Here is a 26,932-nt window from a genome sequence, read left to right on the forward strand (position 1 = left end):
AGACCGTCACGAGTCTTTCTGAGTGAAACGCAGCACTTAAAACAAACAAAGCTAGCTAGCATTAAGTGAAGTGTTGAAGCTTGTAATCAGCCGCAGGCGTGACGCGTCTCAACCCCCAGAGGAACAGGCACCACACCGCTGCCGGTATTCAGCGTTGCTGCGCGTATTTTCCGGCAAAGTAGCTAAAATATATTCGTGGCGTCACTGTACGGGACGTTATCGTTTGTTTGCCTTCTCCGATCTTCTTATAATGTCGTGGCAGTAGCTGTTTTGTCTGCGTAATCCACGGCAAACACGGATGTTAGCCCCTTCGCCACCTGTAAGCCACCACAGGGAACCGGCCGTGTCAACAGAGCCGCTGACAGCCAGCTGACACCGCCTCACCGCCGCTCCTCGTCCACGCCGGTGCGGAGCAGCAGTCGGTAACAATGGACGATGAGCTCTTCGGCCAGGTTGTGTCCGTGTTCCAAACGCTGGTGTCGTGGGTCGCCGCCGGAGCGATGGTGTTCGGCGGCGTGGTGCCCTACATCCCGCAGTACAGGGACATCCGCCGGACACAGAACGCGGAGGGCTTCTCCTCCTACGTGTGCCTGGTCCTCCTGGTAGCGAACATCCTCCGGATCCTGTTCAGGTAAGAGGTCATGACCCTCTCTCACACCAAATCTGACCAGCTTTTATAATAGCATACGATAATACTTTATTGTCACAATCTGTCTGGGATTTGTTCAGAAACAACTACAGACATTAAAGTTGCATTATGTAATAAATCTAAAGCAACTGTCCATAATATAAGGAATAATGTTCATATAACAAACTGAACTCACCAACAATACTCACATATTCGCATTAAAAAAATATATTTTGCAGACTGCAAATCATGTTTATGTTTTTGAAATCATGTTTTGGCGTCATTTGTGGCGCCACCTACCGCCGTCTACCAATCAGTGCGGTCGGTAGAGTCTCGGCTGCCGAGCAACCACGGGTCGCCAGTTACGTCAGAAAAAACGAAACCCCGGCGTTTTGAATTTGAACGTAGTAACCGTTTTTTGGCCACATTCTAACATATGGCGCCTTTAAGCATTACAATCACCCAAGAATTAGAGATGGGTCGTACCACTTTGTGTGTGTCCAATATCACATTAGTCTGATCCAGTTATTTTAGACCATTTTTTGACACAGTTGTGCCAAGTCATTTCAAAGACGGTTGAACTGTGTAACAAGATGTTACAAGAGTAGAATACGGTGGTTCCTTATTTAGTTCCATATTTAGTTTTGACTGGTGTACTCTATGTACAAAGCCTTTTTCTTTCTGTTTAACCTTATTCATGGTTCAGCACATGGTTAGGATTATATGGTTATAGCTTTCATTTTCAGTTTTTATTTCCCAGAAATGGGCAGATAGAGATCGTACCATGTGGTCTCGCAGTATAACTGCAGAACACTAATGACCACAGGGGTTTAAAACAAAACAAGAACCTGTTTACTTGCCCCCAGACGACCTAAGGCGTCAGAGGAAATGGATCCTTTCTGCTGTCTTTTTGCAGAGCAGTTGGGCTACAATCAATTTCCTTAGCAAAACCACCTAAAAGGGTCAGAGTGAGGAAGAGAATAGTTTCCACCGCTAAGTGGCAATCGCTGGTGACGTCACACATGAGAATGTGAATTCCTGTTTTGACGCCCTGAGAATGTTGAGGTTTTGCAACTGTTGTGTGTCCACTGTCTCTATTTGACCTACGCTATATTTGTTTTCGCCAGAGTTTGTTTGTTTGTTTGTTTGTCTGTCTGTTAGCAACATAAATGTAAAAAAGTCGGGGATGGATTTGGATGAAATTCAGGAAATGTACATGTTCAAATGTACATTTTGGCCGTGATCCGTAGACGCTATCACCGTTTTTATGCGCTGTCTGAGTGCTTTTAGTTAAAGGTGCCATATGTAAGAATGTGGCCAAAAACGGTTACTACATTCAAATTCAAAATACCGAGGTCTTTTAGGTTTTCGTTTTCTGACGTATCTGGCAACCTGAGACTCTACTGACTGCAATGATTGGTAGACGGCGGTAGGTGGCGCCACATGACGCCAAAACACGATTTCAAAACATAAACGTGATTTGCAGTCTGCAAAATGTTTTTTTTAATGCAAATATTTTGCCTGTACTGTTGTTGTTGGTGAGTTCAGTTTGTTATATGAACATTATTGCTGAGTCTCTGTGACATATTAGGAGGATTTTATGGCCAGTTGCTTTAGATTTATTACATAATGGGAACATCGTTTACAAAATTGACATAATGTTATATTGCATAAGACCTCAAACTACTGATTGAAACCATCAACTCCTCAGAAGAATATAAATTAATATAAATGAAGTCAGAAATAGGCAACATTTTCACCAAATTCATTGATTATGGCTCCAGGAACCCTAGTGAGATTGTTCTTGCAGGAGATTTCCTACCTTAAAAGATATCTTCTACATCCCCCCCCAACACTATATAAGTAATGATGAAGCTATGCGATGTCAAATGTTGTCATAATAACTTTACCCACAATCCCGCCTCCGTGCTTTCAGATTTGGCCGCTACTTCGAGACGCTGCTGCTGTGGCAGAGCTTCATCATGATCGCCACCATGCTCATCATGCTCAACCTGTGCACCAACGTCCGCACGGCCACTGAACTCAACACCAAGAGGCGCTCATTCATAGGTCAGAAAACTAACTCTCCACGCGCTCGCTGTTTTTACACCACAGATACAGCTACAGTTCTGTGACAGCAGCACTCACAAAGAGTGAGTGCATGTCTGTGAAAAGAGTGGATATGTAAGAGTTGTGGCTGTGAATGAAGAGCATAAATGTGTCCGAGAGTGAATCTGTGCAGACTGGGTGTGTGTGAGAGAGAGAAGGCGCAGTGTTAATGTGTAACCCTGCCTCACATCCACTGTCACTGACCACAGGGCGGCGTCATTTCAACATTTATTCAACTTTCTCTGTTGTAAAATAAGTCCAACATTCTCAGTTAAACCAAACCTTTCATTGACTGCATCTGACTCCGGTTTGTGTCGGATACAAAAACAAAGAAAAGGAATCCTGTTGTACTTGAACATGGTTTGCTGGTGTCTGACCTTGAATTGAAATACTTGCACAGGAGATGCAGCGATGCAACTACGCTAAATATGGTTGTCTCTAACATGTTCTGACCTTTTTTTTTAACTCGTTGATAAATGTCTCTGTTAGGTGTAACACATTTCTAATGGTGAAAGAATACTTGAAAGTTTAGAAAATATAGTCGATTTTGAGCTTTTCTTCTGCTCGGTTACTGCTGAACCAACAGTTTGCCTCATAACTGCCTCATCAGGTTATTCTGTAACCCACATATTGTAACACCAGATTCTGTTTGCTCCATATACATGATTTACACCACACTTCCTCCTTCGATGGAAAGCTGTTTCCTCCCAGAAGCAATGTGTATTTTGTAAAGCAGTTGTAAATATCCACAGGCTCTCAGTGTTAGACAAATCACAGAGAAACCAATCAAATCTGCTATTTGCAGATCATTTAACATGACTTTAAAGCACAGATAATCATTGATATAAGTGGAAATAAGAATTCAGATAATCAATAATTTCCACACTCCTGGATAAAGAATCAGGCGTCGGCTCTGGATTTGCTGGAACAATGAAGAAAACCAAGCTCTATGTTTGTCTTTCCCTGTTTATGTTCATCTTTTGTGTCTGTAGCGACAGACAGTAAGGACGAGGAGGTCAGAATCCCTAAGCGGCTCTTTCTGGGTACGTACAGAACTTACCGTTGTCTGCCATGAAACATCAGCTGTAGTTCATCTGCCTGTCCCTCTCCATCGCTGTGTGTGCGTGTGTGTGTGTGTGTGTGTGTGTGTGTGTGTGTGTGTGTCATGCATGATGACACTAACACTAACACAACGTGCACAACGTGTTTACGTGGAGCATGTCGTCCGTGTCACTGAGATTCACCCCCTCTGACCTTTGCTGTGATGCTTTCAGTGCATGTTACCCTGCTGTCACGCACACACACACACACACACACACACACACACACACACACACACACACACACACACACACAATAAAAAACTGTGTGGATGTGGTTTTGCATGTTTTATGAGGATTCATTCACTCACTCATTAAGATCATTAGTCTCATTACAGTAGCAGACTAATCTGTTGATTATAGTTGATCTACTCGCTGCACTTAATGACTTTCATGCTTTTGTCTTTGCAGTTTGATGTGTGTCAAAGATTATGATTATTTTGATTATAAGCTCTCTTATAACCTAATATTTTTTTTGTGTGTATATTGATGACAAAAGGTTCTACACACCAGTTGTTGCTCCCAGGAAAGAGCAATGACCGGTTCGTGGACACTTTTTGCTTTTTGTCATTTGTCAGTCCCCGTCAGCACCCAGTGTTTGCTCAAAGTGGATGTGCGTGCCTTGAAAGCCAGCGCATGTTTATCCTATCTTGCCCTAAACCGTGAATGTAATCAATTTTTTTTGAATGCCTAATTGTTTGGTTATTACCTTTTTACTTCTGTGTTTTTCTTCTAACACACAATCCTGCTGCATTATCGAGAGGTGAAGAAAAACCTGCGCTTAACTGTTTGCAGAATCGTTTTTACTTCTTAACTTCTCTGGCAGGACGTTGACATTGTGCAGTATTAGTGGGGTAAAAAAAAAAGGGGCTGTTATCCCATTATCAGACACTAGATGGCAGTAGGAAACTGTGTTTGAGTGATGTGAAAAGGTGTTTGTATAAAAAAAAAAAATGATGGCGCATGCAGAAATATCTGCTATTAAATGTTCTTTTGTGGCGGTTCGGATGTTTCTGATCACTTTACGATCATTGAGCAGAAAAGCATCCACCGGTATTGTGGCCTGCGGTGCTTCTGTCCGTCCGTCTGTGTGGACAGCTGCGGTTGCGTCTGACCCACTTTGCCCACATGTTGAGGCCGGTACCAGAGTGAGCTCCAGCTCCCGTGAGCGCTGCCAAGCAGCATAATGTCATCAGTGGCGGAACAGAAGGCGCAGTGTTTGCCGCTCTGCACCTGCTCAGCCGCTGATCTACAAAGTGCAAATATCAATATCGCGCCGCGCGCTCCTGTTGTTGACAGAAAGCACGGAAACGCTCGGGGTGGTATAGGAGGAAGAAATAAAGCTGGGAGAAAGAGCTTCACTCAGAGGTGGTCAGATCAGAGATGCTTGGATGAGAAAGCAAATAAATGAACTCCCTTCATTTGATCTTCATCTGAGGGTCACACGGGGGGGGGGGGGGGGGGGGGGGTGCTGGTGCCAATCCCAGCAGGGTACACCCAGTCCATCACACACACACACACACACACTACGCTCAATTTAGAGCCTCCAAAAAAAGACTTCACAACATAACAAAGCGCTGCTGCTAACCCACACATTTTCTCTCTTGATTGGTCAATCTGCTTCCTTTTATGTATGCTAACCCCCTTAAGGTAGCATTTGTTTGTTCTCGTCGTGGCACAGAGCCATTATCGCGCCACGAGCTTTCCATCAAACAGCTGGACGTTTGTGCCCAAAGAGAGAAAAACACAATGCTGCTGCTGCTGCTGCTGCTGCCGCTGACTGTAAATAGGGCTTCACAGGACGCCGCGATAAGGATGCTTTTTTTAATAGATATGACGAGCGGTGAGCACTAAGAGACTTTGTCCCTCGTAATTTGGAAGCGGGGATAATGTCGTGTTGCTGCTGAAAGCAGACATGGGCGTGGAGAACACCCCCGTTGTGCTCTAAGTGCAATCACACGGTCTTTTGTTTAAGTTTCGCGTCTCGGATAAGAGTCGTAGCAACTCGCGGTGATTTAATGGCGACGTGCGCCTGCTGCGATACGTTAAAGGCCACATTATACTACTCCGACTGCGTCACCACGGAGACCACTCGAGCCTTCATACTTCATGCGTCGTGGTGACGGATACGCGCTGCAATTTCCCGCCCGATCAGTAGGGGTCGCTGCGCAAGGTTTTTCTGCTTCTGGCTACGGTGAGCAATGGCGTCCGAGAGAGAAAGACTGTTGTTGTTGTTGAAACAGTGGCCGTTTCTCACTTTTCTGTGTCACGGAACGCAGTTTTAAGATAATTTAAGGCGAGAAATTGGCCATTTAGAGTCTAAACATGTGCCGTGTGTGTTGAGATATGACGTATTTATAGTTTGGCAGCGAAGTTGTCGGCGGGGATCAGCTCCGCCTCTGTGGACGCTCGGTGCTCACTGTGAGCCGGCACAGAGCAGCGTTAGCTCGGCCTGTCCTGAGGACCAATCGCAGCTCTTGCCGTCTCCGTTGTCCCTTGACAGAGTGACGGACATTTTTGTGCAGTCGGAGACGACGCAGAGGCTCTCCATAACCTACGCAGAGAACTTTACGCAGGAGTATAAATTGGGCTTTAGTCGATTTAAAAATATCCCGTTTGCTTGTGCTCGCTCAGGTAAGACAAACCGTAACTTCCCTGGCAGTGACGGGAGGGAAAAACAAAAAACGACTTTGTGTTACTTTATAATCCTGAAAAGTGCCAGAACCCTGATTGGATTTTTTTGGGAAAATCTCCTGCAGGCTGAAAATTAATTTGTTTCAGCGAGTAAACCACGGAATAAGACTCTCGTCTGTAATGATTGAATAGTCTGTATATGCAAACTCCGGGTGCCCCCCACTGTCTCAGACTCTTGGGTTGTTTGGCTTGTTTGTTTTCCGAAGGAGGCAGTAGCTTTAGGATTTTAACAACACGCTATTTCAACTCAGCGCAGCCTTCAAATGATTGTATTTTAGATTACAGCTGGGAAAGCGCCTGTGAATATAAATCTTTCAGGCCTCAAGGTTGTTTTTCCGCAGAGAAAAGCGAGATGGATGCATATTATTTAGTTATTCTACACTCTTAGAAATAAGGGTTCCAAAAGGGTCCTTCTACAAGGGCTGAGGTTCTTCTGAAAAACCCTTTCCCGAAAGAAAGGGTTCTTGGTAACACTAATGGTTTCCAGTAAGAACCATTTTGATCCAGAGAACCCTTTAAAACCCCTTTCCTGAATAAAGGGTTCTGGGTGGTGGAACCTTTATAAAATGGTTCTACCTGGAGCCAAAAAGGGTTCTCCTATGAGGACAAGCTGAAGAACCTTATATGGTTCTACTTAGCACTTTTATTTCTAAGATTTTAGTGCTAATGTTAGCCATAGCTATCACAATATAACATTTTGTATTTTATTCTTAAACACATTTGTATGTATTTTATATTATGTGGTTTATATTGTGTGTCATTTGTTATTATCCTGTTGCAGCACTGTTTAAACACAACAGTTTCCCAGTTTTGGATCAATCAATACATCTATAGATTATTATCCAACTGTGAATAACAACAATAAGTCTACCTTGTTTGTGTTGCACCAAGTTTAAGACGTGCAGGGAAATAGAAATGTAAAACACAATCAAAATCTAGTCGACGGCATCACATAAAAGTGACAAAAACAACATTAAAATCAGTAAATCGGAAACACATTTTTATGGCCTTTTGTTGCCCGTCTTCAAAAAAAAAAACAAGCCCACTTGCCAAGAGACACAGAATAAATTCTGCCACTTGCGTTGATTATGTCATCATGATTGAGCGCCGCTTTTGTACCACAGACATCTTGATGCAGCGACGGTGCACGGCGACGTGACAGTACGCGGCGTTTCCCCCATTCTTTTTCAGCCGTCTGGTAATGGCTCGTTCCTCATCCGTGTCTCACAGGGATGTCGTATCCGTAGCATCATTGGGTTTGACCATCCGAAATTAAATCACCTTGCACATTGTAGTGGAAACTCACCCCCCCCCCCCCCCCCCCCATCCCCTGTGGGTCCAGTGTGGAAGTCCAATTTTAGAGGACACAGCATTTAATTAACTGTGAGCTTTAACACTGTACCACTGGTTGTAAAAAGTAGTCGTGTGACTGGAAGTTGGGCCCACGGTTGGCAAGAAGACCCGGCTTCCTGGGTTTGAGCCCCGGTTGGAACAAGGGCCTTTCTGCAAGGAGTTTGCAAACATGCAGTCTCTAAATTAACCGTTTCTCTCGATGTGGCCCTGCGATGGACTGGCTAGGCGTGTACCCTCGCCTATTGCCCTATGGGAAAGGCACAGATTGGGTATATCCCCGGTAGATGACGGATGGACGACTGGAAGTCCATAGCCGTGTTTGGAATGGTTCCACTCCGCGCTGGACGTCCTCCGTTGTCGACGTCTCTTGTAGTCGCAGTCGTTACGACTTTCACGCTACGTATCTCGCTTTACCGAGTAACGGTGCCGTTCTCAGCCTGACTCTCGGGGCTTTACCGTTCCAAACCGTACCAAAGACGTACCGTGATGGAAACACGGCATATTAGAAAATGAGTCTACTTACTCCCTGGATTAAAGTAAACATCTGAAGGTCACCCTTCAGTTTCCAAAACTGACACGTCAATGGCTTAACCTCCAATTTGGGGAATGTTCCTTGTTTAAAAAACCTTTTCTGTCCTTAAAATACTCACAAAAAGTTCCCTATGAGAAGTTGATGCTACGGTGATATTGTACCATGAAATCAGGCCATTTAAGTAGAAGGATGCGATGGTAAGCGCTAACAACAGTGGTGGCAATACCACAACAAAACATCTCAGTAAGTTGATCAATTTTAAAGTGTTGTCTTGGTCTCGTGACGTCAACACTCGAACGCCATGATGATGAATACAAACTGTCATTGAAGCAGAACTTTTACGTCAGACAGTTGTTGTGATGTTTGCGCTTAATCACCTTGTTAGTAGAGAGCAGCATGTTGGACATGCGCATTCAAAAGTTTACAGAAGTTTAACCTGTGACGGTTATAGTGCATTTTAGGTTGCATTCTGAAACTGAATCCAAAAGCTAAACATCCCTCAGTTTTTGTGAGTAGTGTAGTTTAAAAAGCTCAGTTAAGTTGTTTTTTTTTAACATGGGAGCTCAACATAAACTTTATTTATTAGACATTTAATGTGACAGTTATGGAAAATACTTTATTGTTATACGGTTCTGGCCGTGTCGACCAGCCCTGCATTCAGTCTGTGTGGAAGTGCAGTGCTTTAGCTTTGCATCGGAAGCCCGTTAGTCATTTTGAAAAACCCTCCCTGTCCAAATGTTGAATCCTAATGTTCAGTTTTTACCCGGCTGTTATAACCGTCTTTCATTATAAATGCTCCTTTCCCTCCTCCTACGGTGTGTGCCTTTTGAGTGACAGCGGGCCATTATTCCAGTTACCTCCGCAGACTTTTCCTCGGCCTGACTGGAACTGACTGGGAGCAGTTGGTAAACAAGCAAATTGAAAAATCTCCCCCCGACGCTGACCGCCGTCTTCTTCCTACACATGTACCACATCTCTGTGAGACTTCAAACTGAGCCGCGTCCAAGGTGTTTGTCCACTACGGGAAGTCTGCTGTGTGTGTGTGTGTGTGTACCAGCTCCGGTTTGTTCCCACACAGCTCCACAGCGGCGGCGGCGGCGGTGCACGGATTAAAGAGGAGGAGGATAAATGCCCCGGGGTACACAAGTGGCTCAGAAGGAGATGGTGTGTGTGTGTGTGTGTTTGTGTGTGTGTGTGTGTCAGAATATGTCTGAGTTACTGTGCTGTGATAAACATACCTTTAGGGGTCAGTGTGGAATGGAGTGACACACACTGCTCTGCCCACAAGATGCTGTTTTTACACAGAAAACTGCTCAGATGTGGAGGCTGAGGTGTGTGCACGCGCATCCCTCTGTCTTCTTCTTCTGCTGCTGCTGCAGTATTTCACCACATAATCTGCACTTTTAAAACTTAAAAAGATTTTAAGGTATTAATTACAGCGCTGGAGTTGAAGTATTGAAACGGGAAGTGTATATATACACCATATTTTCCCAAATAAATAACTAGCGTTACGGTTACTACATTCAAATTCAAAACGCAGAGGTCTTTTAGGTTTCGTTTTTTTCTGACGTAACTGGCAACCCGTGGTTGCTCGGCAGCCGAGGCTCTACTGACCGCAACGATTGGTAGACGGCGGTAGGTGGCGCCACATGACGCCAAAACATGATTTCAAAGCATAAACGTGATTTGCAGTCTGCAAAATATTTTTTTTTAATGCAAATATTTTGTCTGTACTGTTGTTGTTGTTGGTGAGTTCAGTTTGTTATATGAACATTATTCCTGAGTCTCTGTGACATATTAGGAGGATTTAACGGCCAGTTGATTTAGGTTTATTACATAATGCACCTTTAAAGTGTACCTGAATATCTATGAGAGTACGCCTCCTGCTGGAGAAGCCTGCATTACATCCGTACACTGCCATTCACTCTCGCTCCTCTCAGTCAGATTAATGAGGTAGTGGTTTTCGATTATTTTCACAATCGATGAATCTTCGATTAGTCGATGAATCGGTCCATAAAAAATGTTTGTCAAACCTGGAATTGACAATGTTTTCGAATGTCTTGTTTTGTCCACAAACCAAAATGATTCAGTTTGAATTATTTCTTTATTATGTGGAGCAAAGAAATTAAGAAAATATCCACATTTGAGAAGCTAAAACGATCAGAAATTGTTGTTTTAATCATGGGGGGAAAAAAAGCTTCAAACCGATGAAAATGACCAAAACAGTTGACGATTAATTTAGTAATCGATGAATTGTTTCAGCTCTAGATGTACTTACATCTAACTCGACACATTCACGCAGCTCTCCTGAGTGATTTCAGACCACTTAGCCAGCTGGAACTCACTTTTATTGATAGCCACCTATTTAGCAGACGAGCAAACCGCAGCGGCGCAAATGTCAGCGCGGTTGCCAGGTGCTAACGCAGCGCGCACGCGCACCCTACGTGCACTCACGCATCATCATCATCATCATCGTGCATTATTTCGACAATGCATCATATGTTCAGTGTGAAGCCGTTCATGCCTTTAGCAGCCAGGCTGGAATCTGCTCCGTTGGCCTCCACCGCTACGCCCAGTTTTTTTTTCTGGCCGTTATCGCGCTGCTGCAGCAGCAGCAGCAGCAGCAGCCTGGTGGTGTTAGCCGCCTGGCGGCCCCCGCGCTCGCCGTTCTCAGAGCTCTGCTGCTACCAAAGGTGCCAACGCTACACCAGGAATCTGCTGCTACAATAACCTACAGAGCAATCACTGTCTTTATTGCACATAAAACAGCTTGTAATGGATGATTCTTCCATTTAATTCCACTTTTTTTTTTTTTTTTTACAGCGCGCTGCATTGTGCTGCCAAACTGACCCTGGTAAATCTTCCGGTGTGTGTGTGTGTGTGTGTGCTCTTTGGGTTTAATTCACTTACTTTCACTCGTCTGTCAGAACAGAACGATTTGGACTGGCTCAATATTTCAAAGCCGGTTTTGCTCGCATGCAATTCATTCATCCACGCCTGCCGTGGGGATATTCATTTAGGAAATGCCATCCAAAATGTCAGAGTCGGTCGCCGTTCATTTTCAAATGAAACAAAAGTTTAACTCGATGAGAAAGTCAAAATGTCATAAAGTCAAAATGTCATAAATCCTGGCATTTTACGACTTTTTAACGTCGTCAATTTCCTCCTCCTGATTAGTGGAGCTGAAACAAGTGATCGATTGCTAAATTAATCGTCAACTATTTTTGATAGATTTGTGGCTGTTTTAGCTCTTTAAATGTGAATATTTTCTTAGTTTGTTTGCTCCACAATAACAAAGAAATCATTCAAACTGAGTCGTTTTGGTTTGCGGACAAAACGAGACGTTCGATGGCATCGTCATTTCCTGGTTTGACAAACGCCGATCGAGGGTTTTTTAACGTTTTCTGGACCAAACGATTCATCGATTACAAAAATAATCGTTCGTTGCAGCTCTGTGTTTTTTTTTTAAAACAATACTAGTGTGTTTCTCAGTTTCCCACACAGACCTTTTACAGTAGAACTCGCATGTGCCTCGTTTAAACTCGACTTAATCAGCTCAATTGCGCGCGAGACGTCCCAAATTCCAAACCCCCATTTAAGATAAAGCGACTATGTCTTTTCTCTCGTAGCCGTGATTAGATCGTCGTGAGTGGATTGGATTGTCGCATTAAAGCAGCAGCTGCAAATGAACTCTTTTCACTGCACTTGTTTTTTGTTGTTGTTGTTGTTGTTGTTGCTGTACTATTGCTTGTTGTACCTATTCCCTCGTCCGCTACAGTACAGTAGCCGGAATAATCCATACATCTGCTGCAGCGTTGAGACGCAGTATTATCACAGTATGAGTAGTGTTTGCTTATTATGGGAAAGCCAGTGCTCAGAATCTTCATCTGATCGTCTCCTCGGAGGGGAAAAGGGTCTGCATCGTTCATTAGTATACAGATTTTCACCTGGCTCGTTATTACCGTGCGCGGGGAAAGTTACTGTAACTTGATCCGACTGTCACCTTCCCTCAGGGGCTTCTCACAACCTTCACTCAAAGCCTTCCTCCCCGGAGAACCTCTCTGCGTTTACGAGCTTCTGTTCTTCTGCGAGAATCGGAACGAGAACGCGTCGGCAAGTGTCTTGAGGCTTGAGTGAACGGCCTATTTGTAGCTGTGTCATGTAGTTTTTTTTTTTTTTTTTTTGCTAAATACATGAAGGGGGAATTGTGGGAGTCGGGTGAAAATTCACAATAATAGAGTTTTTCCCTGTCCTTTATTGACTAGATACTGTGATTTCGTCACAATTAATGGTGCAGAATATTATAAAATGCACTCATTTTGCTTTGTTTATTCATTTTAATACCCTTTTAATACAGACGATTGACCTTGTTTTTCTTCCAGTTTTTAAATGTCATTTCTGTTGACTGTGCACCTTTTCGTAGACTTTGACTGGAACTACTTCTGGCTGTGGACTCGCTTCTTGGACTACGTGCAGTGCGTGCTGGCCTTCACGCTGGTGGCGGCTTACGTCACCTACGTGCTGCTGGACTCGGCGCTCTTCGTGGAGTCTCTGGGCTTCCTGGCCGTTTTCACCGAGGCGATGCTGGGCACGCCGCAGCTCTACTGCAATTACCAGAACAAGTCCACGGAGGGCATGAGGTACGCACTCGATACCGAACACAACTCACTTGTTACAGTTGTATTCGCAGATAATTGCGCTCATATTTGACGAAGGGGTTAGCATGAATAAAAAACTCGGAGGTCATGTCGAAGCCCCAGAAGTCGGGTCATGGAGTTTGGTGAGTGTGTCGGGCTTACAAGTTTCTTGAGAAATGTTTTAGAAATTTTTGATGTGAGAGAATGTGGTCAAAATTGCGTTAAAAGCTCCATTTTTGATGTTTTCTTTTGCGTCTAAGTCGCACATAGTTGTTCCGATTTTAACCAAACTTGGTAAACGTGTTGCTCTCATGATTCCAAACAAATTTCTAATGTACTTCCATTAGCTCCGCCCACCTAGAAGTCGGCCATTTTGGGAAAATGGCTAGTCTACGCATTTGAGCGAACTCGTCCTAGCACGTTTGAGCTAGCCGCGTCAAACTCGGTCCATGTGTTCTAGACAATTTAATGCTTAAATGTTGTCCAGGATAAAGATGGCAGGAAAACGACTTTAAAATTAGGCCACAAACCCATTCATAGCCCCAGGGCTCCATAGCGCCCCCAGAAGTAGGGTCAGACAAAAGTTGTCCGATCTGGACAAAATTGGGTGAGTGTCTTAGGCTTAGTCCAAATTTTCTTGGGAATTTTTGACGCAAGAGAATGTGGTCAACATTGCGTTGAAAGCTACATTTTTGATCCATTCTTTTGTCTCCAAGTCGTGCATAGTTGTTGTGATTTTAACCAAACTTGGTACACTTGTTGCTCTCATGATTCCAAACAAATTTCTAATGTACTTCCATTAGCTCCGCCCAACTAGAAGTCGGCCATTTTGGAAAAACAAAAATGGCTAGTCTACGCGTTTAAACGCTCTTGTCCTAGCACGTTTGAGCTAGCCGCGTCAAACTCGGTCGATGTGTTCTAGACAAGTTAATGCTTAAAAGTTTTCCAGGATAAAAATGGCAGGAAAACGAATTAGGCCACAAATCCATTCATAGACCCTGGGCTCTATAGCGCCCCCAGAAGTAGGGTCATGATCAGACAAAAAGTTGTCCGATCTGGACGAAATTTGGTGAGTGTTTGAGGCTTAGTCCAAATTTTCTGGTCTGGAAAGTGGTCAAAATTACGTTTAATGTAAAATTTTAGATATTTTCTTTTGTCTAAGTCACACATAGTTGTTGTGATTTTAACCAAACTTGGTACACCCGTTGCTCTCATGATTCCAAACACATTTCTAATTTACTTCCATTAGCTCCGCCCACCCAGAAGTCGGCCATTTTGGAAAAACAAAAAGGGCTAGTCATCCTAGCATGTTTGAGCTAACCGCGTCAAACTCGGTCCACGCATTCTAGACAAGTTAACGATTAAAAGTTGTCTTTATAATACTTCAACTTAACCCTAACTCCATCAAACGAGCGCTCCTCGTTTCATTTATTCTTTGAGCCACAGTCGGAGCAGCTACTGTTTATGGTCAGGTCCCATTTATCTATCTTTTATTATGTTTTGCCCACTTTTTGCTACTCAAACACAGTGAAAGTGGAAAAAAAGGAATATTTAACACTCCCTCCTCCTGCATATCTTTCAATGTTCAGTCAGATTTGATTATGGCTGCTGGAGCCTCTCTCTCTCTTTGCCCGTCAACGTTCGCTGACATGAGTCACAGCGAGAGCCAGGAGCTACAGTTTTTTTTCAAATTGACAACCAATGATTAAATAATATATATAACTCATGACTTGTCAGCCTGCATCGCAGACATTCAGGTCGCAATTATCCCCCCCCAAAAAAAAAAAAAAGTTTCTTCAGTGGAACGCACTTCAAATTGGCAGAGGAGTTATTTACTGTCCCAGTTTTTGGGGCTTTTTAATGGTAATTTTCCAACAAGTCATTCAGATGTAAATTAAAACAAAGCCCGTTGTGTCGGTGATTAACCACAACATCATTGTCCTGATGACTGCTGTTTTATTTAGGAGTGCCACGTCCATCAGAGGCAGCTCTCTCTGAGGCTGCGTTGTTCTTGCATTTGACTCCAGTGTATATAATGTCACACATGTGATCATTACCACCGACTGACATGTGCTTATTATTAAGTATTTCTGGCACCTGTCGAGTAGGAAGTAAGGCAGTGGTGCTGCTGACAACTCTTTATTGTTATTATTATTCGAACATGATGACTGGCCCTGTGAAGTTTCTCTAAAAATCAATATGGTAATGGGGAGTATTGTGACTCGGGGGGGGGGGGTTATTTATTGCCAGTGTATCATTTTGGCTCATTAATGTTGATTTGCATCAAGTCCCGGGCTGTAATTAAGGGACTTTGATGACTTTTTTTTTAAGAGGGCAAAATCGTTTCCAGCAAAAATCGTTTCCAACCGATACACAGAAAAATTGATAGAATGTTTGAAATAAAACCAACCTTGCAATTTGAAGGATTTATGTCTCAGCGGCAGCAGCAGCGCGTCATACTTCCTGTTAGGCTACGGCAGCGGTGGTGCTGAGAAAGTAGCCCCTAAAATTCATGCGATGCGAGGTTAGTTTTGTTTCAAATACTATTCCATCAACACAGATATGTACATCTATAGTCTGCCGTTACAATCGATTTGCCTCGGGTGCACTGTGGAGTCGGTATGGGCGTTTCTAATGCCATGCTAGCTGTTACCATTGACTTGCGCTAGCCATAGCACCGGTGAACTCGGCAACTAGAAGAACTGAATGAAATTTTCTTGAAAGCGTCTCCAGACGTCTCCATCACACCGGCTTAGTTGGAAAATAGGTCTTATGTTCAAAATTCCGTACTATCCCTTTAACGGCACAGTGAAAACAAAGACACATTATCTCACTAAAGTGTCTTACTCTGAACGAAAAGAAACAAACACTAACATCTGGGTTTTGTCTGCAGTGGGAAACATTAAAATCAAGTGGCTCATCAGCGGTGAAGGGAACATGACACGCAGATGGACACGCTCGTTTTCAGCCCGTTACCGGAAACCTCCGTCGGTACTTTTCACCGACTTTGTTCCGTCTGAGCGCCAATTTCCAGCTGTCTGTGTTCAACCTCCTGAAATAGGAACCCAATCAATCCTTTGGCGTGAAAACACCCGGCGCAGCCAGAACGAAACACCAAGCCTAGAGTCGTCGGTTTCTTTTGTCGACCCAGTGCAGATAAAAGCTCCCATAGAAAGCGAGAGGACGTTATAATTTCCAGCTTCTGTTTGTTTGTTTGTTGTTGTTGTTTGCGTTCTCGCTCTCTCTGCGTACAACCTGCTGAGTCTGGGTTTTCTGGGTTTACTCGACCACGGCGCATCACTCGAGGTGTGTTTGTGTGCACACAGTGACACACTTTTGCTTTTAAAGTGAACTTTTTGCCTTTGTGCAAGGTTACGAGATAAAGGTCGAGTAATGAATTGAATAAGTGCACACATGATAATGCATGTTGGTGCTCTGTCCTGTAAGTGTGCTTCATTTACGTGGAAACGCATCACACTGACTTCATCCTTTAAAGCTCACATAGAGTGGTCCTGTTGCACATATATGTTAGTTATGGAGGTCTACTTACATACATTAACTTGTTTTTAATGGTCAAAAACCTCCTAGTTGCTGTAAACGAGCCGATAGAAATCTCTCTTTTCTGACGCTGTTTCCCAGCCGCGAGATTTGAGACTCAACTCTCTCACCTAGAAGACAGATTCTTGTGATTGGCCAGTACCCGGAAGTGACATATTCAGCACACCTGCTCTCAGAAGCACAGCTCCCCCCTCTGGACCGGTGGATGCACTGCTACTCATTATCAAAACATTGTTTTAACAGTGTTTAAAAAATAGCTTCTTCACGACTCCCCCGCCGCAGTCCCTTTGACGACCTTTGACCCAGAGTCAGACCCAGAGTCAGAAGACACTGTCGCTCGTGAAACACCTCCACAACGGACGTTATTCTTCTTCTGCGGTTCAATGTACGCAGCAAGATGTGCCCGAACTAGTGCCCGGAGCAGGATGATCTGCTGTTCAGGAGAACCGCTGTTTACGTAACCGGACCGGGGTTTTTTTCAGAGATCTCGCTGAAGCCCGAGATTACAATAAAACACAGCGTTCTCAGCAGTGACTGAACTGTTTGTTTAGAACCTTCAGGGCTTCTTAAACAAGGTAATGACGCAGATACACACTAAAAAAACAGCGTTAATTGGAACTTCTCTATCGTCTAGGTCTGCTTTACATAATGCTCCAGCTCAGAGTCGCGTCGTAAGTGTTCGATGATCGTCCCCAGCATTTTTCAGACCCACAGTAGCAAGAGTCAGAGCAGCAGGTGGAATTAATCATGTTGTGCATCCTCGGTGTGTACACACACACACACACACACACACACACACACTCAGACAGGCGGCAGTTTTTCTAATGAAATATGAATGAGTTCAGATGACGAGTTTTGCCTCTCGTCTCGTGAGGATGTTGCATTTGTCAGTTCATTCACCCTCGCTGATGCCGTCTGACACAGTAAGTGCTCTGTTACCTCTGTGGACGCTCACAAGCGTAGATTAACGCCAGCGCGTGTATTGTAAATAGGTTGATGATGCAATTTCCTTCCCACGTCCAACACTAGATTTATCCAACTCTGGTGTAATTGTATCACCCAGTGGCTATACATATATATATGTGTGTATATATATATATATATATAAAAATGTATATACAAATGTATATATACATATATGTATATACATATGTGTGTATATACATATGTGTATATATACATATATGTATATATGTATATATGTATATATGTATATATGTGTATATGTATATATGTATATATGTATATATACATATATGTATATATACATGTATATGTATATATGTATATATACATATATGTATATATACATGTATATGTATATACAAATATACATATATGTATATGTATATATGTATATATACATATATGTATATGTATATATACATATATGTATATATGTATATATACATATGTATATGTATATATGTATATATACATATATATATGTATATGTATATACAAATGTGTATATATATATGTATATACACATATATATGTATATGTATATACAAATGTGTATATATATATGTATATACACATATATATATGTATATGTATATACAAATGTGTGTATATATATGTATATACATATGTATATACATATGTATATATATGTATGTATATGTATGTATATATATGTATATATGTATGTATATATATGTATGTGTATATATATGTATGTATGTATGTATATGTATATATGTATGTATGTATATGTATATATGTGTGTATGTATATGTATGTATATATGTATGTATATATACATACATATGTGTATGTATATATGTATGTATATATACATACATATGTGTGTGTATATATGTATGTATATATACATACGTGTGTATATGTATGTGTGTATATGTATATATATATATGTGTGTATATGTATATGTGTGTATATATATATATATATATGTGTGTGTGTGTTTATATATATGTATATATATGTATATATGTGTGTGTATGTATATATATATATATATATATATATATATATATATATATATATATATATATATATATATATATATATATATATATATATATATATATATATATATATGTATATATAACGCAATTTGATTTTCCCTCCTTATATAACCGCCAGGACCACTGGTGTGATTATTGTCTCGCTCTCTTCGTGATGCGGTGACCTCACCTCGATTGGTTATTGGTCTGAACGCCGTTAGCAGTGCGCGCTAATGTGACGTTTTTTTCTGTCTTTTCTGTCACGTCCACCCATGAGCCCTGACCTTTCACACGCTCTGACTCTGACAGTTATTGCACATATTGACAATCCGATGCACTTATGAAACCCACATTAGCTCAGATGCAGTCACTGAAAAGCGCAGACCTCTCAATTTGCAGAGCCTTCAGCGCTCCATGAGAAGGATAAAGAAAACATAACGGTCTTGTTTGCGTTCCTTAATTAGCTACAGCAGACGTACATTTGGCTTTTTAGCAAGTCCGCTGAAGTCATTTCAGCAAAATAAAACAACATCGAGCACGTCCAGTGCTGTTATTATAGCCCAATTTGTCTTTCATGTTTTTGTTGTATATTGTTTTACTTTTTCAGCATAAGACGAGTCTGTTAACCCTTGGTTAATGTCCGTGGGATTAATACACAACTCCTTATATGGACATCCTGTGGGTTTTTTGTTGTTTTTTGTGTTGTTGAGTCAAACTTATGATTCATTTTATATCTGTAGTCGTGATATTTGTGCAGAAGTCACACAATGGGCGAACGCTGAAAGGCGACGTATTTACAAATTTCACAAATTAAATCATTTGAGTACTTTTTGCTCTGCTGTGTTTATATAGTTGTGTGGGGAAATCAGATGAAAAAGAGGATGTAAGACACTCTTACAGCCTCTGTTATAAACATTTTAACATCGTAATGGGGGAAAAAAGCAGCTTAATTGCCTGTTTTCTAAGGGCTAATCCAAGAGCAGCTAATATAAAAACATGTAGCTGTTGTGTGTGTGTGTCTGTTTGTACAGTGTGTGTGTGTGGTGTGAAGAGGATAAGAGGGTGTTGACGGGTTTGTGTTAATAGTTTTTTCAGGCTGCTATAATTAGATTGTCCTGGGCCTCCAGAGGTTTACTGTGATACTGACCAGGCTGCCATAAAACAAATAAAATACAACAACACGCAGACAGAAAACACACACACACACAAACACAAAGCAGGAGATGGGACGTCCACACAGCTAACTGCAGCCTTATAAGGCCGAGCTACAACCCCAGTGTGCTAGATAAGAGTGTTGGACACCTTATTTAGACCGAAGGCTGCATTTGTAAAGACACTCGTAGACATGATGCATTCCCTCGTCCCTTATCCGAACCTTAACCATCTCAAGGACTTGCTGAAATAGCATCAACATGTCCTCGCGGCCTTCTAAAGACATGCGTGCATGCGCACAGAAGATAGTGTGTAGATCACCTGTCGCCTCTGTGGCTGCTGTGAGGAGCTGGACCGTAGAACAGGGGCAGCTGTAGAGGGTTCCTGCAGCTGGAGAACCCTCGGACCGTCTGTCGTCCGAGAATGTTCACGCGCGCCATCTGCTCACGCCGTGTAGGCGTCCTGCTTTCCACTTTCTTGCGTTTGTGTTTGTGTTTGGTGCGCGTGTGCTCGTTTGAAACACAAGTTAAACAGAATTTTGAGAAGGCATTGGACTGAGAGAAATGTACACAACAACACCAACTGAAAGCTAAAATAATTGTTATTTTATTTCAGGGTGGGAATCTCAAAGGGAAAAAAATAATAACACCACAGCCCAGAGCGGATGTATTTATGTGGGTCACGTTGCCCCAGTGTTTATTATCTTCACTTATTTGAACGTTTTGTCTTCTTTCAGAGCAAACTTTCTGATATCCTTTTTATTATTAAGCACCGGTTTCTCAAAACACAACACAGACACACTCACAGTCTGTCTTCTCCGTGGTCGTAACCTCCTGTGCACCTCTGCTTGGACTTAAGAGAGGGATGGACATGCAAACAAACACATCTGCACAACTGTGGCTACTACTGCAAAACATGGGATGTACCGTAAAAACACAGCTTAAACATCTCCTCCCTTGTGTGGATTCAAGTATTTCTACAGTAAAACAGCTCCTCTAGTGCTTTGCTATTTAAATAACCGTAGCTCAGCACAGCTCAGCCTATAAATAAATCCACATGCCTGTCCTTTTTAAAGTTTAATGTCTTTATTCTGTATTCCGAGCATATGCCAATGTTGCTTTACAGATTTTTTGTCTTGTCCGGTGCAGCTTTACTTACTTCTACTTCTGCTCCACCATCGTCTGCACACAGAGCTCTGTATTGTATGGTGTGTGTTTCAGAAGAAGAAGAAGAAGAAGAAGAAGAAGAAGAAGAAGGTGATAAAATGAGGAGTCAGACATGTTTGCACCCTCTCTTCCTTCCTGTGTTAAACCTTTTTATTACAAAACCAGCAGAAACTGATCAAAGGAGCATCTGTTCCTTTTCTGGTTATTACCTGCAGGTAAACATTGTTATAGGAGAGGAGCTAACAGACTGAAGTATGAGGATTTTTATTATTTTATTTTAAAATAATATATTTTATTTTATTTTATTTTATTTTATTTTATTTTATTTTATTTTATTTTTTATTTTTTTTATTTTTTTATTTAATTAAGTAATTAATTAAATACATACATACATACATAATTGATTAAATAAATAATTAAATAAATAAATAATTAATTATGTATGTATTTATTTAATTAATTAATTAATTAATACATTCATTTAATTAATGAAATCTTGATTGAATACTTTGAATGTACAAAACTACAATACAATAACAAACAGCACATTGGAGACATAATTAACAAATAAATTAAAGATAGAGTACAACTAAAAACACACATTATAATAAAAAGTATTACAAATAAAATTAAGAGTAAATTTACCAAAATCTGAGATTTAAGCAAAGATCTCAGTTCCTGGATTTTGCACATTTTTGCGTGTGAATACATTTTTACATTGCATATTAGCATAATAACAAAGTTCATCAGGAGTTCAAGAGCGTTATCTTCTGGGTTAGCATCGTAGTAAATAACATCTTAAAGGCTAAGAGAGTAGACGGAGTTAGCAGAATCAAAAAAAGAAAATGAGATCCAACATCACTCCAAAACTCTGTATTAAGAAGTACAGGAATCATCAACATACATTTAGCAGTAATACTACAAACAGGATATATGCAGTATTTTAAAATGTACTTCGTTAACCTTGTTGGATATGCAATATTTGTGAGGCAGAAGCCAAACTATTGGCACAACTCTATTTATTCCTTGAAAACACTGGCCATATGTTTATTGTTATCACACTTTCTGTTAGTTTGATTCCATTCAGCATCAATACAGGTTGCTTTGTTTTATATTCAATGCAACTCAAGTATGAGGATGGATGGTTTGGTCGGTAGGACGGATAAATGAGGAGGTGGTGATGGTGGAAGGAGGCGGTCCTAAGATTAATAGACGGGGAGAAGTGGGAAGCAGTTGTGGAGTGTGGGGTTTATGAAAAAGGTAAAAGTATGTGAAGATAGAACCAGAGGAATCATCCAAAGACGCTGGTTAAAACAAGTGAAAGTCACATTTATAAAAGAGTAGCTAGGTTGGTGCAAATTGGCCTCACGAATGTAAAAAAAAAAAAAAAAAAGGTGAAGCAGGAAGTTTGAATAATGCAAGAGCGGATTTGGCTGCAAAGCTTTCCCACTGAAGAAGCTAAAACACAGGCCAGGCGGTCGGGGTATCGCTAAAGCCAGCGGGTCGTGGCTGTTGTTGTTGGGGGGGTAACAGCAGCGTCAGATTACCTCTCATCCGTTCTTTACATCTGTTAAGCCGCTTACAGAAACACAGTAAATCTGCTCACACAAAGACTCATCCCGCCTCCTTTTATCATAACGCCGCCGTGTTGCCACCTGCTGAGGGAATCACAGCTTTGTTCACTGACATATTTATTACATCAGACGTCGGCTCGCATCGTGACGATAATCGGTTATGTTATGAGTTTGAACCCCCCGGCGTTGATTAATGGTTATGACCTTATTATGAGATTACAGATGAGATTGATCGAGTCACATCGGTGGAATATTACATTGTAATATAGTGAGATGTGTATGAGGAGGAGAACGTGGGGACAACACACAGATCGAGGGTCTCTCATGACCTTTTCTCACACACACACAGGGAACATGTGCAGACATGAGAGTCAAGCATTAACAGCAACCTCAGCAGGTCACAGAGCACACGTACACTGTGTGTGCACACGTCACCAACCGCTAACTGTGTGAGTGTGTGGGGATCTGACGCGGAGACGTTCATACATTGTGTTACCTGCTGCAATTGTATATGTGTGTGTGTGTGTGTATATGTATGTATATATATGTGTATATGTATGTGTATATATGTATATATTTGTATATGTATAGGTATGTGTATATATATATAGGTATATGTATGTATATTTACATATGTATACATGTATATGTATATAGATGTATGCATACATATACATATGTATATATGTACGTATATGTATGTATACATATATACATATAGATATGTATATGTATGTATACATATATGTACGTATATGTATGTATACATATATGTACGTATATGTATGTATACATATATGTATGTGTGCATATATACTTATATGTATCTATGCATATATACGTATATGTATCTATGCATATATACGTATATGTATCTATGCATATATACGTATATGTATCTATGCATATATACGTATATGTATGTATACGTATATGTATATGTATGTATGCATATACGTATATGTATGTATGCATATATACGTATATGTATGCATGCATATATACGTATATGCATGCATATATACGTATATGCATGCATATATACGTATATATGTATGCATGCATATATACGTATATGTATGCATGCATATATACGTATATGCATGCATATATACGTATGTGTATGTATGCATATATACGTATGTGTATGTATGCATATATACGTATATGTATGTATGCATATATACGTATATGTATGTATGCATATATACGTATATGTATGTATGCATATATACGTATATGTATGTATGCATATATACGTATATGCATGTATGCATATATACGTATATGCATGTATGCATATATACGTATATGCATGTATGCATATATACGTATATGCATGTATGCATATATACGTATATGCATGTATGCATATATACGTATATGTATGTATGCATATATACATATATGCATATATTTATGTATACATATATACGTATATGCATATATGCATGTTTACATATATACACTGTATATGTTAGTGTATATATGCATGTATACATATATACACTCTAGATGTATATGTGTATATATGCATGCATACATATATACACTGTATGCATATGTATACCTGTATATTTGTATATATGTATATATATGTGCATATACAGCTCAAATTCTGCTGAAATAAGAGTCCAATTTCTTTTAATTTGATCTTCAGAACATTATTAGTGACACAATCAAAAAAATTAAATTTACAGTTTTACATCAATCAACATTTCATCTTCATCATTTTTCGACACAGGACAGTAGTCAGTGCAACGCAAAACAAACGTCCCGATGACGACATTAAAAGCGAATGTTCTGCAGCTATGATTAGTGGCCCCTTTTTTTTTTTTTACGATTGGCCGTCGTCATGGTAACCGGACATGTTTTCCAGCACTCAGGTTTTTATTACCTCCGCAAACCAGCTCCTGAGAGGAACTCTGTGTTGTGGCGGATTACGTGCAAAAATGTCAATATTTCAAAAACCTTGGGTAAACAAGAGGTTCATGGATGGACGGATGGATGGATAGATAACACACTCGGAGGAAACTGAGCCTCTGAATGGAGATTACCACTTGGCTGAGGGACAAGAACGTCTCCTGCAGAGCTTCATCAAACACTGTCCACACAGACGGTCCAGAGTGACAGGATTTTAAATGTCACAGCGAGAGCTCGTATTGTTCTGGGCAGGTTTTGCTTCAGAAAACTCATCAGAGCTCTGTCAGAATCACTCACGTTTACTTCATTTCAGTCTAAAAAGCTAAATATTAAAGATACTTTAATAGTAAAAAGACTGCTAACGCAACTTCTTAGGGTTTTAAAGGTGAGGTACAGCAGCACTGGTGTATACAGTGCATTGTTGAAAAGCCTGATGTTTTGCTTGTAGCCCGGGGGTTTGGTTCTTTTTTCATTCAGCTTCCTCTTCCGTCTCATTAGTCGAGGTTCACCGTGCGTCTCAGTGTTATCGAGAGGACTTTAATGCTTAAAGGAACTTGGGATTTCCTCACGAGTCAGCTCCATGATGTGAACCAGTGAAACACTTTGTTGATAAAGCCTGCACTGCTCTGTGCGGAGATGGATTATTTCACTTTTCTTGTTTTTGTTGTTATTGTGGCTTTTCTATCCCCCCATTCTTGCCTTCATATATGTATATATATGTATATATACATATATTTGTGTGTGTGTGTGCATGTATGTGTATATATATGTGTATATGTATATATATATGTGTGTGTATATGTATATATATGTGTATGTGTATATATATATATATATATATATGTGTATATATATATATATATATATGTATATGTGTATGTGTATATATATATATGTATATGTATATATATCTATGTATAGATATATATATATATATATGTTTATTTGTATGTGTGTATCTATATATGTGTATATGTATGTATATGTGTATATGTATGTATATGTGTATATGCATATATATATGTGTATATATATATATATATGTGTATATATATATATATATATGTATATATATATGTATGTGTGTGTATGTATATATATATATATATATATGTATGTATATGTGTGTATGTATGTATATGTGTTTATATGTGTGTATGTATGTATATGTATGCATATATGTGTGTATGCATATATGTGTATATGTATGTATGTGTATGTATATATGTGTGTGTATGTATATGTATGTATATATGTGTGTGTATGTATATATATATATGTGTGTGTATGTATATGTATATATATGTGTGTATGTATATGTATATATATATGTGTTTATATATGTATATGTATAAATGTATGTATATGTATGTATATATATATGTATATCTATATGTACATATATATCTGTATATGTATGAAGTCTGGTTATTTGAGCTGGAGTTACAGATTTCCAATGGAAATGCGTTGCTAGTGTTTGATATCTGTGCAAAAAAAGTGTATAACAAGTCCCTATATCCTATATTTTGCCCACCTTAAATACGTTATAATTGTAATTAAATGGCAGAACTCTACAGTGTGAAGCTGAGTATAGTAAAAAATCAATGAATACTTTAATTGTAGCCTTGCAGGCTCTGAAAACACAATGTGCTATGTTCACGTTTGCGCGTAGACAATGGAGCTGTCGTGAAGGATATGTTTCTCCATCTGCTTTGCTGTGAACCGCGCACACACACACACACACACACACACACACACACAGCATGCTGGAATAATAGACAAGAGCCTGATTGAACCCGTGTTGGTGTGTGCACTGAGATTTAGTGAAGAGCAGAAAGACACACAGTCGTACTCTGTTATTATTACCAACTCCAACCAGAAAATCCCGCTATTGTTACCACCTTTTATTGTGATGCTGAGAAGTGATTCAGCCTAGACAATATCAGCACGAAACCTAAGAATGACTTATTATTTGAGTGATGATGGCACTAACACAACAATGCCATAATCACCATTTTCATTCTCATTTCCCAGCATCAAGATGGTGCTGATGTGGACCAGCGGCGACACCTTTAAGACGGGCTACTTCCTGCTCACCCAGGCGCCCGTGCAGTTCTGGACGTGCGGCCTGCTGCAGGTGGTGGTGGACGTGGCCATCCTCTTCCAGGTGTACTACTACAGCCTGTACCCGCAGAAGCCCGTGTCCCACACCGTGTCCCTCACCACCAGTGCCAAAGCCCTCTGAGAGAGGCTTCAAACGCGGGAGAGACACACTGGACCAAAAGCAACTTGGAGATGCTCGCGGTCGCCTCCCAAGTACACATGAAGACACATGTACACTCATAAATAAGGCATGGACACACACACGCGCACGCACACACGCACGCACACGCGCCCTCGGTGGTGGTGTCGTCTGCATTTATATACAAAGGACACTTGTTACACATAAACATGACCGTTTCTCTGTTTTATTTATTATCGTACTGACGGCGCGTGTGTGTGTGTGTGTCTGGGAATGCGGACGTCACACAG

At 40.7% G+C, this 26,932-nt stretch overlaps 1 protein-coding gene across 1 annotated transcript; it reads left to right on the forward strand.

Annotated features, from left to right (window-relative positions):
• Positions 1-428: 428 nt before the first annotated feature.
• Positions 429-26,645, forward strand: slc66a2 (solute carrier family 66 member 2; the record flags this gene model as incomplete). Its single annotated transcript, XM_083899279.1, has 5 exons — positions 429-631; positions 2,565-2,698; positions 3,730-3,780; positions 12,840-13,056; positions 26,435-26,645. The coding sequence occupies 5 exons, from the start codon at positions 429-431 to the stop codon at positions 26,643-26,645; spliced, it is 816 nt and encodes a 271-aa protein (XP_083755405.1).
• Between the last annotated feature and the right edge of the window lie 287 nt (positions 26,646-26,932).

Source organism: Microchirus variegatus (genome assembly GCF_963457635.1).
Source record: "Microchirus variegatus genome assembly, chromosome: 13".
Lineage (NCBI taxonomy): Eukaryota > Metazoa > Chordata > Actinopteri > Pleuronectiformes > Soleidae > Microchirus > Microchirus variegatus.